This window comes from Schistocerca serialis, chromosome 4 (assembly GCF_023864345.2).
Source record: "Schistocerca serialis cubense isolate TAMUIC-IGC-003099 chromosome 4, iqSchSeri2.2, whole genome shotgun sequence".
NCBI lineage: Eukaryota > Metazoa > Arthropoda > Insecta > Orthoptera > Acrididae > Schistocerca > Schistocerca serialis.
In genome coordinates, this window is record NC_064641.1 from 602,854,988 (window position 1) to 602,876,217 (window position 21,230).

The window sequence follows — 21,230 nt, forward strand, 5'->3', positions numbered from 1 at the left end:
CCCCAGGAATGTGTCAATAAAGTTTCCCCTTCCTGGGACAAAGAAATCACGGTGTTCTTATTTCAATTTCCAGGAGTGTATATATGAAATTACTCAAAGCTATTACAAATTAAAAAATTAAAAAATGACAGCTAGAACTGTTTTGAGCCACACTGTTGTCAGAGAACTTAGATCTATTATGAGGTGGCAGTGACATATCTGCGTGAGAAGATTAGTAGATTTGTGGAGAGAGACCTGCTCATTGTCAGTATTGCCGGCCGATGTGACCGAGCGGTTCTAGGCACTTCAGTCCGGAACCGCGCTGCTGCTACCGTCGCAGGTTCGAATCCTGCCTCGGGTATGGATGTGTGTGATTGTCCTTAGGTTAGTTCAGTTTAAGTAGTTCTAAGTATAGAGGACTGATGACCTCAGATGTTAAATCCCATAGTGCTTAGAGCCATTAGAACTGCGGGTAAAAAGTTCATCCTACACCCTTGGAACGATTTCAAATAAATTTGGCACATATGTTAGTTACAATGTGGAAAGAAATACCGTAGGGGTAAGAGCCACCAGCCTCCTATTGGGGTAAGTGTGATAGGGTTGAGAGAGAAGAGAGGATGAGGAGATTGACAGACAGCGAAGGGGAAGGAGAAGATAGACACAGACAGTAAGAGGAGGACATAGACAGAGCTAGGGGAGTAGGAAATGCACAGAGAGAAAGGAAGGGAGGAGATGGACAGAGGGAGGAGGGAAGACGAGATGAACTAATAGAAGATTCGAATAAATAAATACCCGGGATCGTCGGTTTTCTGATCTAGTATACAGTACATAGAAGAACCACGAGGAAACAATGAGGATGGAGCACCAACAGAGATGTGCTGGGAGGGCGAAGGGAAGGGACGCAGTGTTTTTTCTCCACTGTTCAAGCTGTTCATCAAAGAAGCATTGACGGCTCTAAGAAAAAAGAATTAGGAGTGAGATTAAAACTCAGAGTGGAATGATGTCAATAACAGTATTTGTTCAAAAATGGTTCAAATGGCTCTAAGCACTATGGGACTTAACCTCTGAGGTCATCAGTCCCCTAGAACTTAGAACTACTTAAACCTAACTATCCTAAGGACATGACACACATCCATGCCCGAGGCAGGATTCGAACCTGTGACAGTAGTAGCAGCGCGGGTCCGGACTGAAGCGCCTAGAACCGCTCGGCCACAGCTGCCGGAAAAAAACATTTGTGAAGACATTGCTATCGCCGGTGAAAGTGAGCAAGAACTATACACTGAAGCGCCGAAGAAATTGATATATTCAAATACAGAGGTATGTAAACAGGCGGCATACGGCATTGCGGTCGGCAATGCCTATGTAAGAGAACACGTGTCTGGAGCAGTTGTTATATCGGTTACTTCTGCAACAATGGCAGGTTATCAAGATTTAAGGGAGTTTGAACGTGGTGTTCTAGTTGGAGCACGAGTGATGGGACACAGCATATCCGAGGTAGCGGTGAAGTGGTGACTTTCCCGTACTACTATTTCACGAGCGTACCGTGGATATCACGAATCCAGTAAAACATCAAATCTCCGACATCGCTGCAGCCGGAAAAAGATGCTGCAAGAACGGGACCTCCGGAACCGCGGGATTGCTACGGTCGCAGGTTCAAATCCTGCCTCGGGCATGGATGTGTGTGATGTCCTTAGGTTAGTTAGGTTTAAGTAGTTCTAAGTTCTAGGGGACTGATGGTTCAAAAATGGTTCAAATGGCTCTGAGCACTATGGGACTCAACTGCTGAGGTCATTAGTCCCCTAGAACTTAGAACTAGTTAAACCTAACTAACCTCAGGACATCACAAACATCCATGCCCGAGGCAGGATTCGAACCTGCGACCGTAGCGGTCTTGCGGTTCCAGACTGCAGCGCCTTTAACCGCACGGCCACTTCGGCCGGCAGGGGACTGATGACCACAGAAGTTAAGTCCCATAGTGCTCAGAGCCATTTGAAGAACGGGACCATCGACGACTGAAGAGAATCGTTCAGCGTGATAGAAGTGCAACCCTTCCGCAAATTGCTGTAGATTTCAATGCTGGATCTTCAGCAAGTGTCAGCGTCCGAACCATTCAACGAAACATCATCGATATGGGCTTTCGGAGCCGAAGGCCCACTCGTGTACCCTTGCTGACTGCACGACACAAAGCTTTATGCCTCGCCTTGGCCCATCAACACCGACGTAGGACTGTTGATGATTGGAAACATATTGCCAGGTCGGACGAGTCTCGTTCCAAATTGTATCGAGTGGATGGACGTGTACGGGTATGGAGACAACCTCAAGAATTCATGGACCCTGCATGTCATCAGGAGACTGTTCAAGCTAGTGGAGGCTCTGTAATGGTGTGGGGCATGTGCAGTTGGAGTGATATGGGGCCCCTGAAACGTCTAGATACGACTCTTACAGGTGACACGTACGTAAGCATCCTGTCTGATCACCTGCATCCATTCATATCCATTTTTCATTCCGACGCACTTGGGCAATTCCAGCAGTCCAGTGCGATACCTCACACGTCCAGAATTGCTACAGAGTGGCTCCAGGAACACTCTTCTGAATTTAAACTATTCCGCTGGCCACCAAACTCCTCAGAAATGAACATTATTGAGCATATTTCGGAGGCCTTGCAACGTGCTGTTCAGTGGAGATATCGACCTCCTCGTGCTGTTACGGATTTACGGACGGCCCTGCAAGATTCAAGGTGTCAATTCCCCCCAGCACTACTTCAGACTTTAGTGGAGTCCATGCCACGTAATGTTGCGGCACTTCTGCGTGCTTGCGTGGGGCTTTACACGATATTGGGCAAGTGTACCAGTTTCTTTGGCTCTTCAGTGTAGAAGCTGCCAATTGAATGAACAGTCTGTTGAGCGCAGACTATAGAGTAAGATTGAGCCAAATAAAGATGAAAATAATTATAGTGGCAAATATGAGATTGACTATAAATTTAGCGTCAAAACTAGGAACTATGTAATAAGTGAATTGAAGGATCTCTGCTAATTTGGAAGTAAAAAAACACATAACGGCCAACGGAGAGAGAAGGGTTTCAGAAGCAGACTACTACGGAAAAAGAAGATACTTATCACTAAAAGAAATTTGCTAGTGTCCTACACAGGCCTTAATTTGAGGAGGAAATTTCTGAGAATGTACGTCCGTACCATGGAATTGCATACAGTGAACCACGGACTGTGGGGGCACCGGAAAAGAAGAAAAAAATGTTCAAATATATGTGAAATCTTATGGGACTTAACCGCTAAGGTCATCAGTCTCTAAGCTTACACACTACTTAACCTAAATTATTTTAAGGGCAAACACACACACCCATGCCCGAGGGAGGACCCGAAGAGAGTCGAAGCCTTTGAGATGTGGTGTTACAGAAGAATGCTCAAAATGAGTGAACTAATAATGACGTTATTCTCCACAGAATAGGCGAGGAAAGAAACATGAGGGCTATTCGGAAAGTAATGTCCGATGACTCGGGAAATGGAAGCCACTGTAAAAATTGAAATATGTTTTATTTGCCGGCCGAAGTGGCCGTGCGGTTAAAGGCGCTGCAGTCTGGAACCGCAAGACCGCTACGGTCGCAGGTTCGAATCCTGCCTCGGGCATGGATGTTTGTGATGTCCTTAGGTTAGTTAGGTTTAACTAGTTCTAAGTTCTAGGGGACTAATGACCTCAGCAGTTGAGTCCCATAGTGCTCAGAGCCATTTGAACCATTTTTTTATGTTTTATTTACGACAATTAGCTACACCTTCCAGCTATATCTCTACATAGTTCCTGCTCCGACATAGACATTTGTCGTAGCGTTGTATCAACTTTCCAATACCCTCGTCATAGAAGACAGCCCCCTGTGCTTTCCGCTAATTCTCTACACTGGTCTACAGCTCGATGTCTGTTCCAAAATGTTGTCTTCATAGCCAGCGATTCATGTAAGCAGAGATGACTCTCAGAAGGAGCCAGCTACGGACTGTGTTGTGGGCGATCAAACACTTCCCATCGAAAACGCTGTCTCTTCATTGCCCCTGTAGAGTGCAGCAAAGAATTGTCATGAAGGAGGAAACGCATGAGAGCTATGTTATGTGGGCTGCATGACATCAGGCGTATCCTCTCACGAGGCCCTCATACCTGCTGGGAGACAATATTTTCTAGGTACCTTTACGTCTTCACTATTTGTTCAGAACTGAAAAGGGTGACTTGACGCGACTGACTGGCACACTAAGGACACAACCCAATACACGTGTGCAAAACTTAATCGGGTTTTCATAGTGGTTTCCAATACCGCTTCCGATCGGACCTTATTTTCCGAATAGCCCTCGTATTTAAAAACACTGGCTAGAAGACGGGACACAATGAGAGGACGGTGTCTAAAACATCATTAAAATAATTCAATGGTACTAAAGGAAGCTGTAGGTGTCAAAAACAATAGGGGGAGGTAGAGATTCGAATATATATAATAAAGAATTGAGGACGTTAGTTCAACGCCAGCCGGAGTGGCCGAGCGGTTCTGGGCACTACTGTCTGGAACTGCGCGACCGCTACGGTTGCAGGTTCGAATCCTGCCTCGGGCATGGATGTTTATGATGTCCTTAGATTAGTTAGGTTTAAGTACTTGGTTCAAATAGCTCTGAGCACTATGCGACTTAACTTCTGAGGTCATCAGTCGCCTAGAACTTAGAACTAATTAAACCTAACTAACCTAAGGATATCACACACATCCATGCCCGAGGCAGTATTCGAACCTGCGACCGTAGTGGTCGCTCGGTTCGAGACTGTAGCGCCTAGAACCGCACGGCCACTCCGGCCGACCGTTTAAGTACTTCTAAGTTCTAGGGGACTGATGACCTCAGAAGTTAAGTCACATAGTGCTCTCAACCATTTGAAGCATTTTTTGACGTTAGTTCAAGTACTATCCTGAGATGAAGAGATTGACACGTGTGCGAAAGAAATTCTGGCTCGAGACACGAATCCATCAACGGAGCCTCCCAAACAGTCCTCACAGGTGAAGTTCAGTTCATCCCTCATACAGTTCCAAACTCAACAGAGAACCTTTAAATTTACTTCCAAGGTAGGTCTCATATTGATTGCTTGGCAACAGAGTAAAAATACGTTCTTTCCTGTTTTTGAAAATACCGTTTTATCGAAGATGTATACATTTTTAAATTAGGGCCGATGCGATATCTGTATGATTCTATATAGATTACACCAAACATTTCGCTCCCGTTTCAGTAATGGGTCATTTCAGTAATGGTATTTCGTAGGTTACTGCAACAAGTAAGCACTCCAAGTGCTGAAAAATGCCGCTTCCAGTAAGGGTCGTCGGTCGCACTAGAGACCAACATCGTTGAAACCAAATTGTTCTTTAAGAATTATGGACCAAATTTTAAGCTCGCTTATTAGTACGATTTTGGAGACCAAAAGTCTGTTATATATACACATCAAAAGATGTTTTTCATCGACTCAATTCCGAGAGTTCGGAACCTGCACAGAAAACTGGAATAGAGGTCAACATTAACATCAGGTCTGTCCTTTTTATTGCTCATGAATTGCATATTGTACCACCATACAGCGAGGCCTTCAGAGGTGGTGGTCCAGATCGGTTTGACGGAGGAGATAGAGAAGATCCAAAGAAGAGCGGCGCGTTTCGTCACAGGGTTATTTGGTAACCGTGATAGCATTACGGAGATGTTTAATAAACTCAAGTGGCAGACTCTGCAAGAGAGGCGCTCTGCATCGCGGTGTAGATTGCTCGCCAGGTTTCGAGAGGGTGCGTTTCTGGATGAGGTATCGAATATATTGCTTCCCCCTACTTATACCTCCCGAGGAGATCACGAATGTAAAATTAGAGAGATTAGAGTGCGCACGGAGGCTTTTAGATAGTCGTTCTTCCCGCGAACCATACGCGACTGGAACAGGAAAGGGAGGTAATGACAGTGGCACGTAAAGTGCCCTCCGCCACACACCGTTGGGTGGCTTGCGAGTATAAATGTAGATGTAGATTCCTGTACACACCGGTACCTCTAATAGCCAGCAGCACGTCCTCTTACATTGATGCTTGCCTGTATTCGTTGTGGCTTACTATCCACAAGTTCATCAAGACACTGTTGGTCCAGATTGTCCCAGTCCTCAATGGCGATTCGGCATACATCCCTCAGAGTGGTTGGTGGGTCACGTCGTCCATAAACAGCCCTTTTCAATCTATCCCAAGCATGTTCGCTAGGGTTCATGTCTGGAGATCATGCTGGCCACTCTAGTAGAGCGATGTCGTTATTCTGAAAGAAGTCATTCACAAGATGTGCACGATGGGGGCGCGAATTGTCGTCCGTGAAGAACGAATGCCTTGACAATATGCTGCCGATATGGTTGTACTATCGGTCGGAGGATGGGATTCACGTATTGTACAGCCGTTATGTCGCCTTCCATGAGCACCATCGGCGTACGTCGGCCGCACATAATGCAACCCCGAAACAGAAGGGAACCTCCACCTTACTGCACTGGCTGGGCGGTGTGTCTAAGGCGTTCAGCCTGACCGGGTAGCCTCCAAACAAGTATCCGACGATTGTCTGGTTTAAGGCATATGCGATACTCATCGGTGAACAGAACTTGATGTCAATCCTAAGCGGTCCATTCGACATGTTGTTGGGCCCATCTGCACCGCGCTGCATGGTGTCGTGGTTGCAAAGATGGACCTCGCCATGGACGTCGGGAGTGAATTTGCGCATCATGCAGCCTATTGCACACGGTTTGAGTCGTTAACACGACGTCCTATGGCTGCACGAATAGCATTATTCAACATGGTGGAGTTGCTGGTTTCTCCGAGCCATAATCCGTAGGTAGCGCTCATCCACTCCAGTAGTAGCCCTTGGGCGGCCTGAGTGAGGCATGTCATCGACAGTTCCTGTCTCTGTATCTCCTCCATGCCGAACAACATCGCTGTGGTTCATTCCTAGACGCCTGGACACTTCCCCTGTTGAGAGCCCTTCCTGGCACAAAGTAACAATGTGGACGCGATCGAACCACGGTATTGACCCTCTAGGTATGGTTGAACTACAGACAACACGAACCATGTACCTCTTTCCTGGTGGAATGACTGGAACTGATCGACTGTCGGACCCTCTCCGTCTAATAGGCACAGCTCATGCATGCTTGTTTACATCTTTGGGCGGGTTTAGTGACATACCTAAACAGGCAAAGGGACTGTGTCTGTGATAAAATATCCACAGTCAACATCTATCTTTAGGAGTTCCGGGAACCGGAGTAATGAAAACATTTTTTGATGTGTGTAGTAATCAACATAAATTTCGTAAACAGTGATCCTATGAATCTGCCCACTCTGTCCGATCAATCCAGCCACTTGGCGTAATGCCAAGACATTAGACTCATATTCGGGAGGGTAGCGATTCAGGTCCCCGACCGATCACATCGAAAAGAGGCTCCTGTTCCACTCACAATCGAAATGTAATGTCCGTGGAGTATGGTGGTGGAGGAAAATTAAAACTGATTCGATGAAATGACATACATCATCCTTGCTGCTACGATAAGACTACTGCGCTATAATTAATATTGTGTTATTTGTCAATATTTTCATCTAGTGTAGTGCTTCTTTTACTGAGAGCTATTATGGAGGTGGCAATTTCATTTCAGTAATTATTAATAGCACTTTGTGAAAAGATATAGCCCTTTTATGTTGCCGTCGTTATAGGGCCTACTTACTATTAAAAAAAATATACAAATTCTGAGAAACCCATTCAGATGTTTGAAAGATCGCAAGTAATGTAGTTGGAAATTTGTCTGAAACTGAAAACTGTTTTAAAAATTGTTTTCTCTTTTTTAGGCATTCCCTACAAAACTCAGGTACATGTGCATCTGCCTTTCGGAAGTGATCTTCATGGAGGGTTTCATGAGGAAAATATACAACTTCATCAATGGCTTGGAAATCCTACACCTAATAGGTACGTAAACCAAAGAAAATCACAGTTTTTAGCCTGTCTGATGATCCTCGTGTCACCCCAAAATACATCGCATTCCTGCTTACTCATTTTGCACTTCCTGTCAATTTCATTTTTTATGCGCCTGTATTCCCTTTCGCCCGCTTTATTTACACCATTTTTATATTTTCTCCTTTCGTCAGTTAAATTCAATATCGCCTGAGTCATCCATGAAACGCGTAGCTGCATATACAGACAGAATTTCTAAGACCCAGACCAAACTAGATTATAATTTTAAATTAAAATAGTGAGTGAAAGGAAAATACCTGTTGTTTTCAGAAAGTGAGTCCAAAAAAGGTCGAATATCGGGAATACTTCGAGTAGTAGGAAATATTTGTGCAGTGATGGGAGGGAGAGCCACGAACAGCTTACTAGAAGTCCTGACTGGAGAGGTATGAGAGGGGGGGGGGGGGGTATAGGTGGGTTTGAAGATCACATTCGTATGTTTTTCTTGAATAACTGGAAAATCATGGTCTCCATACAAAACATACCCCTGTACAGACTACAGCTACATTAAATTTCCTATAAAAAGGTCCTGTTCATTTTTTCTGTATGACTAATAGTTCGCGCGTAGTGAGCGAAAAATTTATAAAAATCTCGAACGTTGTTTATGAAGACCAGACATAATATCGCGAGCTGCATAAAACGACGTTGGTAGGAGTAACTGAATCACCCTGCACAAATAATTTGTGTCAATATTTTCCAACTGCGACTTATGGTTCGATAATATTCACACCTGTTAGCACCTGCCTCCTTTGGAACTGGAATTATTACTTTTTTCATAGAGATTGAGGGCATTTCCGCCGCCTAAGATATCTTTCAAATTCTGAAGGTGGCAGGGGTAAAATACAGGGAGCGAAAGGCTATTTACAATTTGTACAGAAACCAAATGGCAGTTATAAGAGTCGAGGGGCATGAAAGGGAAGCAGTGGTTGGGAAGGGAGTGAGACAAGGTTGTAGCCTATCCCCGGTGTTATTCAATCTGTATATTGAGTAAGCAGTGAAGGAAACAAAAGAAAAATTCGGAGTAGGTATTAAAATCCATGGAGAAGAAATAAAAACTTTGAGGTTCGCCGATGACATTGTAATTCTGTCAGAGACAGCAAAGGACTTGGAAGAGCAGTTGAACGGAATGGACAGTGTCATGAAAGGAGGGTATAAGATGAACATCAACAAAAGCAAAACGAGGATAATGGAATGTAGTCGAATTAAGTCGGGTGACGCTGAGGGAATTAGATTAGGAAATGAGTCACTTAAAGTAGTAAAGGAGTTTTGCTATTTGGGGAGCAAAATAACTGATGATGGTCGAAGTAGGGAGGATATAAAATGTAGACTGGCAATGGCAAGGAAAGCGTTTCTGAAATAGAGAAATTTATTAACATTGAGTATAGATTTAAGTGTCAGGAAGTCGTTTCTGAAAGTATTTGTATGGAGTGTAGCCATGTATGGAAGTGAAACATGGACGATAAATAGTTTGGACAAGAAGAGAATAGAAGCTTTCGAAATGTGGTGCTACAGACGATTGCTGAAGATTAGATGGGTAGATCATATAACTACTGAGGATGTGTTGAATAGGATTGGGGAGAAGAGAAGTTTGTGTCACAACTTGACTAGAAGAAGGGATCGGTTGGTAGGACATGTTCTGAGGCATCAAGGGATCACAAATTTAGTGTTGGAGGGCAGCGTGGAGGGTAAAAATCGTAGAGGGAGACAAGAGATGAATACACTAAACAGATTCAGAAGGATGTAGGTTGCAGTAGGTACTGGGAGGTGAAGAAGCTTGCTCAGGATAGAGTAGCATGGAGAGCTGCATCAAACCAGTCTCAGGACTGAAGACCACAACAACAAGAACAACAACAACAAGATATCTTGCACGCCATGAAGAATAGTTTTGTCATGGCTGACTCTCTCAAGGATCTCAGTAATTGTGCGGGAATATCGTGGACTCCAGGGGCCGTGTTTCCACTGAGGTCTGTCAAATTGTTTCTCACAGTATCATACCTCCATTCTCAGCTTCACTTACTTACTCTCTTTCCGTAATATTGGCCTCAAGTTTGTTCCCATTGTATAGATCCTCTGTGTATTCCTCCCCCCTTTCACTTGTCACTTTTTTGCTTAGTACTGACTTGCCATCTCAGCTCGTGGTTTTCATACAGCAGTTTCTCTTTCCTCCAAAGGTCCCTTTAGTTTTGCTATTGGCTGCATCCATCTTTCCCCTAATAATGGCCGGCCGAAGTGGCCGTGCGGTTAAAGGCGCTGCAGTCTGGAACCGCAAGACCGCTACGGTCGCAGGTTCGAATCCTGCCTCGGGCATGGATGTTTGTGATGTCCTTAGGTTAGTTAGGTTTAACTAGTTCTAAGTTCTAGGGGACTAATGACCTCAGCAGTTGAGTCCCATAGTGCTCAGAGCCATTTGAACCATTTGAACCCTAATAATGTTAGCTTCTACAGCCTTACATTTGTCGTCTAGCCATTCCTGCTTACTCATTTTGCACTTACTGTCAATCTCATTTTTTATACGTCTGCATTCCCATTCGCCTGCTTCATTTAAACATTTTTATATTTTCTCCTTTCATCAGTTAAATTCAATATCTCCTGAGTTATCCCTGGATAATACTACTTTTGCTTTGTGGTTTTAAAAATGTGATCCACTGCTGCCTTCCTTATTTCATCTCGCAAAGCTACCCATTCGTCTTCTGTTGTATTCCTTTACTCTGTTTCAGTCCAACGTTGTCTGATGCTCACTCTGAAATTCTCAACAACCTCTGTTTCCTTCAATTATTCAAGTCCTATCTCCTGAGCTGCGTACTTTCCATGCAATTTCTTTAATTTTAGTCTACAGTTCTTAACCAGTTAATTATGGTCAGAGTCGACATCTGCATCTGGGAATGTCTTACAGTTTAAAATACGGTTTCTAAATCTGTGTCTTACCATTATACAGGCTGTTTCAAAAAGGAATATACGTACTACAAAGCATTATGTTGTCAAAACTATCGATCGCTGCGCCACAGCTCGGTTATTGGAGCAATAAATACGTTGTCTAGTTTGTATTCATTGCCTCTAGATGTCGATTATCTTCTGTTTGCTTTATTAGCGTCACTTGTTGCAAAATGGCTACTCTGGTGCGTAAATCATTTTGTGTTCTCCAGTGGTACCAAACTGATCCTCCATACGGATGAAACATTCGCATATGGTATCAACAGTTGGTAGACACAGGATGTGTGTGTAAAGGAAAATGTCACACGAATTCAAACCGCTTTCCACCGTATTACTACAAAATCAACTCGTCGTGCCACCGGGAGTTACAAATGTCTACAAAAACAGTTTGGCTTGTTTTGAGACGTCAGTTGGTTATGAAACTATACAAGTTACAGCTGTTACAAGCTCTTCGACATGACGACAAACGTAAACGTGTGGCATTTTCTCACTAGCTTCAGAGTACTATTGACTGTGATAATATTTTCGCACAACTCATCGTGTTCAGTGACGGAGCGACTTTCCGCCTTAGTGGGAAAGTAAAGAAACACAGAGTTCGAATTTGGGGTCTACAGAACCCACATGCACATACTGAAAATGTATGAGATTCACCCATAGGCATTGTCTTTTGAGTGATATCCCAGTTATCTGTTTACAGCCCATTTTTCTTTGATGGAAACACTGTTAACTGGTAGCAATATCTTGCTATGTTACAAAACTGGTTGTTTCCGAGGCTGAATAAGGACAACTTCATTTCAAAATAAGACGGGCACCTCGTCACTGGAGTCGCGAAGTGCGTGAATGTCAGAATGAAACTCTATCGAACCGGTGTATTGGTCGTCAGACAGTCGGCAGATTATTTGGTCCATTGATCGTGACCGTGCCAAATATCTCACGAAATAAGCGTTAGACGAAAAAACTACAAAGAACGAAACTTGTCTAGGTGGCGCTGCCATAGGTCAAACGGATATCAACTGCGTTTTTTAAACATGAACCCCCATTTTATTACATATTTGTGTAGTACATAAAGAAATATGAATGTTTTAGATGGACCACTTCTTTCGCTTTGTGATAGATGGCGCTGTAATAGTCACAAACATATGGCTCACAATTTTAGACTAACAGTTGGTAACAGGCAGGTTTTTTAAATTAAAGTACAGAACGTAGGTACGTTTGAACACTTTATTTCGGTTGTTCCAATGTGATACATGTACCTTTGTGAACTTATCATTTCTAAGAATGCATGCTGTTACAGCGTGATTACCTGTAAATATCACATTAATGCAATAAATGCTCAAAGTTATGTCCGTCAACCTCAATGCATTTGGCAATACGTGTAACGACATTCCTCTCAACAGCGAGTAGTTCGGCTTCCGTAATGTTCGTACATGCATCGACAATGCGCTGACGCATGTTGTCAGGCGTTGTCGGTGGATCACGATAGCAAATATCCTTCAACTTTCCCCACAGAAAGATATCCGGGGACATCAGATCCGGTGAACGTGCGGGCCATGTATGGTGCTTCGACGACCAATCCACCTGTCATGAAATATGTTATTGAACACCGCTTCCATCGCACACGAGCTATGTGCCGGACATCCATCATGTTGGAAGTACATCGTCATTCTGTCATGCAGTGAACCATCATGTAGTAACATCGCTAGAGCATTACGTAGGAGATCAGCATACATTGCACCATTTAGATTGCCATCGATAAAATAGGGTCCAATTATCCTTCGTCCCATAATGCCGCACCATACATTAACCCGCCAAGGTCGCTGATGTTCCACTTGTCGCAGCCATCGTGGATTTTCCGTTGCCCAGTAGTGCTTGTTATGCCGGTTTACGTTACCGCTGTTGGTGAATGACGCTTCGTCGCTAAATAGAACGCGTGCAAAAAATCTGTCATCGTCCCGTAATTTCTCTTGTGCCCAGTGGCAGAACTGTACACAACATTCAAAGTCGTCGCCATGCAATTCCTGGTGCATAGAAATATGGTACGGGTGCAATCGATGTTCATGCAATTCCTGGTGCATAGAAATATGGTACGGGTGCAATCGATGTTGATGTTGCTTTCTCAACACCGACGTTTTTGAGATTCCCGATTCTCGCGCAATTTGTCTGCTACTGATGTGCGGATTAGCCGCGACAGCAGCTAAAACATCTACTTGGGCATCACCATGTATTGCAGGTCGTGGTTGACGTTTCACATGTGGCTCAACACTTCCTGTTTCCTTAAATACCGTAACTATCTGGCGATCGGTCCGGACACTTGGATGATGTCGTCCAGGATACCGAGCAGCGTACATACCACACCCCCATTGGGCATTTTGATCACAATAGCCATACATCAACACGATATCGACCTTTCCCGCAATTGGTAAACGGTCCATTTTAACAGGGGTAATGTATCACGAAGCAAATACCATCCGCACTGGCGGAATGTTACATGATACCACGTACTTATAAGTTTGTGACTATTACAGCGCCATCTATCACAAAGCGAAAAAAGTGGTCCAACTAAAACATTCATATTTCTTTACGTACTACACGAAAATGTAATAAAAAAAATGGGGGTTTCTATTTAAAAAAACGCAGCGCCATCTAGCGGGCCAACCATAGCGCCATCTGGTTTCCCCCTCCAAGCTAGACGAGTTTCCATCTTTGTAGTTTTTTCGTTTGATGCTTATTTCGTGAGATATTTGGCCCGGTCACGATCAATGGACCACCCTGTATGTGTCTCGTGGATGCCTTATGTAGATATTGATGTCCCCACTGGGTTCTTCTTAGCAAGTCGCGAGTTCATTGCCCCTGTATTGAATGGTGCAAGGACGAAGAGTGGTGCAAAATCAAATTCCAGATTATGACTCGGCTGAAATAAAGGAACGGACACTGACTTACAATGCCACGAATATCTCTCCAAATTTATTCAAACTTTGCCTTGAACAGCCTGCAGACGCACAGAACCAGTAAAAGAAAATTTTGAAACACTGTGAATAACAGTCTCATTGCATGCAGTATTCTTTAACATTTAGTCCATATATCTTCCAGAAATATCACACGGAACATTTCAGTGTCACTTAGTGCCCTATCATTTACAACACACGTCTTACACCAATCGCGACTCCTGCAGACGTTTAATCACAGTTTCGCGCCGATCTCCTGCTGCTCGCTTCTGACTGGTCTATCTCAGCATCTAACAAAACCGAGCGAGGTGGCGCAGGTGGCACACTGGACTCACACTCGGGAGGACAACCTTTGTAACCCGCGTCCGGCCATCCTGATTTAGGTTCCCCGTGATTTCTCCAAATCGCTTTAGGCAAATGCCGGGGTAGTTCCTTTGAAAGGGCACAGCCGACTTCCTTCCCCATTATTCTATAATTTGATGGGATCGATGTCCTCGTTATTTGGTCCCCTCTTCTCAAATCAACCAACCAACCATCTAATAAACGTTCGCATTAATTAAAACATCTAACTTTTCTCATAAAAATTGTTAAAGGTGTTGAAAATATTAAATGATTGTTCTCAGTGCAAGCGAGAACACCGGTATGGTTGAAAGCTAAAATTTAATAGTAATCTGCAAAAGCAAATTGTGTGCGATATGCGGCTTGGCGCCCTGCCCGAAAGCTTGCTCCCCAATTCTCGCGTATAGAGAAGCCTCTCGAACGCTCCGTGTTCCCACTCTGCGTGAGCCTCTGGTGTCGCGTGGTGTGAGGTCAGCTTGAAAGGTCCTGTACGGCTGTGGGTCTGTCCGAAAAGATTTACTGAGTGATGGGCTCGCCGCCAATTACTTTTAACTCCAAACATGCCGTTTCTACGAGCTAAAAATCATAAAAACACCTCGTGCTTTAGTGTCCTACCAGGCTCCGTCAACGTCTGTCCAAGCCGTTAACTTTCTAGAGTCTCGCTCAAGATGCGTCAGGTTGTAACAAAATCTTTAATAATTTTCCGCATACGAAAAATAGATGAGAGAGTAACTTGTCCTCTCTCAAGCTGCCGGCAACTGATGCAGCTCGACTCTAGACGCTGCAGCCTGTAACGTAATGTAGGAATCAAAGCGGAGCGCAATGTGGCATAAATGCCACAACCTTGTAAATAAATCTGAAATCTTCCAGTTTCCCCAGATCTTTTCATATGTATCATAAACACATGACTACAGAATGAACGTGTAACACGAATATTTTACATTTTAGATCTGCGTATTCGTTGTGTTGTGCTAACACGTTTTGCTTCAAGTTAAAATTCCTCTGCAAAACAATGGTTCAAATGGCTCTAAGCACTATGGGACTTAACATCCGAGGTCATCAGTCCCCTAGACTTAGAACTACTTAAACCTTACTAATCTAAGGACATCACACACATCTATGCCCGAGGCAGGATTCGAACCTGCGACCGTAGCAGCCGCGCGGTTCCGGACAGAAACACCTAGAACCGCTCGGCCATAGCGGGCGGCAAATTCTCTGCAAACTATCGATATGTGGATCAACTACTACAACTTTTTTCCTGGACTCATCACTAGCAGAAATAATATGTTAGTGTACCTTGCCTTACTGTGAAATGTCCCCTTAGAATAATTATACATGACTGTGTTTAAACTGACACACAATATTTTTTTAGCGCAACGCAATCTGACTATAAAAAATCCCTACAAAAGAATGGCCCTGACTAACATTAACCTATACCTTTCACAAATCACTTACCTCACAAAAATCTTCGTTACTCGAACTACTGCAATACAGCGAGCGCCACTACAGCCGGCTAAATAAAAGATTCAGACTACTGAAGGCACTAACTACTGATAGGCATAGTTAGCAAATGAAAGATTTTCATAGAGAACAAACAATGTATTTACCTTAATAGTGTTCAAAATTCATAAATATATAGCAGTTCATGACATCCAGACTTACAAATTTCAAAATTCCGCCATTTCTCTCCCCACATCCACCACTGCTGGCGGCTCACCTCCAACTGCGCAATGCTACGCGCTGTTAACATGCAGCTGCCCAACACTACAATGGCAGACAACAATGCAAACTAGCCACCGACTGCACACAGCACAGCCAGAGATTTTCATACAGAGCACTACGTGGCGTTACCAATATAAAAACCTAAACAGCCTACTTACATAGCCCCCATGCTCCCCACAAAAAATTTTACAAATTTTTTTGGTCAATGGCCAATACAGATTTGTTAAAAAAATTTTCACAATTACAAAACAAAGAAATCATATGCACACACTTATTGATACAATGTTGGTCAAAAGCTAAAATTTTCTCACAGTCCACAAAGACAGTCCTGATCGTTCATCACAGTAAAATTGCAGTGTTTTTCTCAAAGTCTGAGCAGTAAAAGAAAATGCACATGGAAGTAGTGGATTTCCATGCAGTCTTGAAGAAGTAGTGTTGTCCTTCCAACGGAAAGACAGTGCTGACTCTTGACATGCAGACAGGTAATGGGCCACAACAGAACAAACCCACCGCAGAGTCAGTCGAAGTTTCGAAGAATATTGGTAGGTAGGTCATCACAGAACAGACCACTGTAGTCTTGTTAGAGATTACGGTATTGGTGGGCCACCAGAGGTGCAGACCCACTGCAGTCCTTGAAAAAATTATTGTGTGGGTGAGTCATCATCAAAGGTGTAGACCCACTGTAGCCCTTGTAGAGATGGCTAGCAGCCATCCGTTGCGACTGTGCAGATGCACAATCACCATAGAAGAGTCTTGTGGACAATATAGCAAGTCCATGAACCACCACTTGTGCACTCACAAATTTTTTTTGAAATGTCCTTAGAACCAGTCCCTTGCTGAATTATTAACACATGTGCGAGCACTAACAGTCCTCTTTTTTTCTCTTTTTTTTTTACCAACAGAAATGTGTGCAGTGAACTGAATGCTTACACTTAATTTGCTGATCTGGTGTCAATTACAATATTATAACATGAGAATACAATAACAAAGGTACAAAATATACCATTAAAGAACATAACAATACAGATAACATTTGTGGTAATACAGGCTTTACAAAAGAATCGAACTAACATATACATCAGTGTTACAGGAATTATGACATAAGTGAATATATAAAATAATGAGAATAGTTTTCGAAATACACTCCTGGAAATGGAAAAAAGAACACATTGACACCGGTGTGTCAGACCCACCATACTTGCTCCGGACACTGCGAGAGGGCTGTACAAGCAATGATCACACGCACGGCACAGCGGACACACCAGGAACCGCGGTGTTGGCCGTCGAATGGCGCTAGCTGCGCAGCATTTGTGCACCGCTGCCGTCAGTGTCAGCCAGTTTGCCGTGGCATACGGAGCTCCATCGCAGTCTTTAACACTGGTAGCATGCCGCGACAGCGTGGACGTGAACCGTATGTGCAGTTGACGGACTTTGAGCGAGGGCGTATAGTGGGCATGCGGGAGGCCGGGTGGACGTACCGCCGAATTGCTCAACACGTGGGGCGTGAGGTCTCCACAGTACATCGATGTTGTCGCCAGTGGTCGGCGGAAGGTGCACGTGCCCGTCGACCTGGGACCGGACCGCAGTGACGCACGGATGCACGCCAAGACCGTAGGATCCTACGCAGTGCCGTAGGGGACCGCACCGCCACTTCCCAGAAAATTAGGGACACTGTTGCTCCTGGGGTATCGGCGAGGACCATTCGCAACCGTCTCCATGAAGCTGGGCTACGGTCCCGCACACCGTTAGGCCGTCTTCCGCTCACGCCCCAACATCGTGCAGCCCGCCTCCAGTGGTGTCGCGACAGGCGTGAATGGAGGGACGAATGGAGACGTGTCGTTTTCAGCGATGAGAGTCGCTTCTGCCTTGGTGCCAATGACGGTCGTATGCGTGTTTGGCGCCGTGCAGGTGAGCGCCACAATCAGGACTGCATACGACCGAGGCACACAAGGCCAACAGCCGGCATCATGGTGTGGGGAGCGATCTCCTGCACTGGCCGTACACCACTGGTGATCGTCGAGGGGACACTGAATAGTGCACGGTACATCCAAACCGTCATCGAACCCATCGTTCTACCATTCCTAGACCGGCAAGGGAACTTGCTGTTCCAACAGGACAATGCACGTCCGCATGTATCCCGTGCCACCCAACGTGCTCTAGAAGGTGTAAGTCAACTACCCTGGCCAGCAAGATCTCCGGATCTGTCCCCCATTGAGCATGTTTGGGACTGGATGAAGCGTCGTATCACGCGGTCTGCACGTCCAGCACGAACGCTGGTCCAACTGAGGCGCCAGGTGGAAATGGCATGGCAAGCCGTTCCACAGGACTACATCCAGCATCTCTACGATCGTCTCCATGGGAGAATAGCAGCCTGCATTGCTGCGAAAGGTGGATATACAGTGTACTAGTGCCGACATTGTGCATGCTCTGTTGCCTGTGTCTATGTGCCTGTGGTTCTGTCAGTGTGATCATGTGATGTATCTGACCCCAGGAATGTGTCAATAAAGTTTCCCCTTCCTGGGACAATGAATTCACGGTGTTCTTATTTCAATTTCCAGGAGTGTATTAATTTCACACATGAGCATTAAAACAGAACAGAATAAATAATGTCTAAACATCTTTACAAAGAAAATAACATAGTATTTGAAAAATTCTGCAACATATATCTTATTAGCTAAACACATAAAGACAGGAAAAAGACAAATACACAAGGATACATAAACACATAGCGGAATAATACAAAAGGAAAGACAGGGTTCGTTTTCAGGGTAACATTTGGTACTGCAGTCCAACCCAAAACTTCATTCCATAGATCTTTCGTCTTATTTCAACATTTTTTTCCACCAAAAAAATCCAATCCAAGCTTGCTTTCTGTATTTATATGTTCACATATTTCTTACCTCATTATTTATTTTCCATTATCTTACCTCATCATTTATTTCCAAGAAAATCCTATCTAAACCTGTTGTCCCTAAACCCTACTTTTTTGTTCATATCCTCTTTGAAAATACTTTTTGGCCAAACCATTTTCTTATAGCTTTTCAATACATTTTTTCCAATTCATCACAACTCGTTCTCTTATATAGCCTGCCCCATCTTAAGCTAACTTAACTCTACTGAGCTCAGATGCTAAACTAAGGGACGAGGTGATGCAGCAGTGCATAACAATTAACACAAACAGCAATGGTAAAAAATGCAAATTGGTAAAGCAAGCAGCATAAATTAGCAAAGCAAATGCAATATTACAACTAATATAAGGCAATGCGCAGCAAACAAGAAAAATAAATCCATAGTAAAACTGGCTTAACAGAGTAATACAAAGTCAAATTCAGTAACATTATGCCTGGCAAACAGCAGCAGTAAATGCAATAACTTATATCTAAACATGACAATGCTCAAGCAGAAGAAATATTACAGTAAAAATGGCCGTGTTTAATACCTATGTCACATCTTAACACTAGGGTGATGCATCACCTTAACTTACACTACTAAATAAGTTACCCAGTCATTGAAAAAAATTATGTATGCAATTCCTGTGAAGGGAAATGTCTTTTTGTGCTCCCTCGTTTCTTTGAACTAGATTATAAAGTTATTATTTACTGGATCTGTAGGCATAAAATATTTATATTAGTACATCTACAAAATTTTATGTTAACCAATGCTGCAGTGCAGCTAGAAACTAGATATTAAACAAAATGAGCAATCTCTAAACTGCAAAGACAATAGATGTAAAATGTTTCTCATCATTTCATTAGGCATTTTAGTAAATATCATAAATTAAGAGCTCCACAGTGTAATCATATGTTTTCAAGTTTGAGCGTGTCGTATTTGCGATGCTTTCGACAAAGAAATTTCAATAGCGAGGATAATGGCCTCTTTTTTTTTCCACCTAATGGCTTTCTTTTGTCAGACGACTATCTCTCAGCTGGGCGCCCAAAACGCATTATGTCAAGGTCACTTACCTTTCTTACTGAAATATTTACGACAGCAGTTTGCGCTACAGTGACAGTCTCATATAAAAATATTTTCACGGGTTGAAAATTTGCGTTACAAATGTGTAGAAAATAAAATCCTATAAATATAAGTGTCCAAAAAATTTTCGACAGCATTGTAATACATTCACGCATGTACACACATTTCATAATTACTAAAGAATGATTTTTGGTTTCCAACATCCTTTTCCACAAATCAGAGTTCCTAACCACTGCTCATTATTCTTTACCTTATTATACATATACATATTTGTCGACACTTCTTCAACATTTCATCATAAGAAATACGTAGCATAATCAAATTCCTCATATACGGTAGCATCATCTTATTGATAATAAACATATCTCAACAGCATAATACACATCATCATCATAATAATATCATAACATCTCAGACAATTCTCAAAATCGTCATAGCTTCCTCCAATAATTTCAAAGCCTAAAAAAAATTCTCTGCTCATTTCAATAGTGTCATCTACCTCAAACGTACTTTAAAAATCATGATCCCATTCCAAATACATAATTCAAAGCTCTCATAGTATCACAATGGTTCCGAAAAATATGAAGGGTTCACACAGTACAGACAAAATACAATTTCATAAGTGTGAAGTTATGCAGCTGTGTAATTGCGTAAACATCTGTCACTGATGTAGTAAAAAAAAATGTTTGTCTCTCTCAGTTAAATGATCAGATAGCTGTGTAATTTATGTGTTAGAGAAATATGGTACCGATGTGTAAAGTTGTGTAAGCAAATACCATATTAGCTAGGGCTCCTTGTGTTTGCCAGACACATGGTACACAAAGTAAGCATGTACCCCCCTGAGGATTAATGCAATTATACCCTCAGGTGTTACAGATTACAGCAATGGAATGAAATGTATCACGGAAAACCTTTGTATGATTGTACTTCAAATATCTTTAAAAATAAATGTTTTAAGTACAAAATTAATCACTCAAATACGTGTACTGTAGCGCTAAACTGTGCGTCTTGTTGTAAGATAATCTCTGTGGAAGTCTCGTAGTTATCGTCCTCCGAAAGCTAAGTTCTGCAGAAGTCAATGTACTTACCTCATGATAAACAAAAGTGAAATGCTTTGCGTATAGATATCTTAGTTATTACGCTTATTGCCGTGATGAAGAAAGTACTGTGCTGCAACATATTGTTGTGCTACGGAAAAGGCTGTCTCATTGTAGCTATACCACAAAAGTTACTACTAAAACATGTTTTACTTTCCAGAATAATTCAGAAAAACTGTGCAGATATAAAACAGATACACCGCAAAAGCAACAATGTAAAT

At 43.1% G+C, this 21,230-nt stretch overlaps 1 protein-coding gene across 3 annotated transcripts in view; it reads left to right on the forward strand.

Moving 5' to 3' along the window:
• The window catches only part of LOC126475389 (F-box/LRR-repeat protein 2), a 710,612-nt gene that overhangs the window by 595,519 nt on the left and 93,863 nt on the right, over nt 1-21,230 (forward strand). For all 3 annotated transcript variants that reach the window (XM_050103215.1, XM_050103217.1, XM_050103216.1), the window contains one exon: nt 7,844-7,961. In XM_050103215.1, the coding sequence (XP_049959172.1) occupies nt 7,844-7,961 (118 nt within the window). The remainder of the gene's footprint in view (nt 1-7,843; nt 7,962-21,230) is intronic.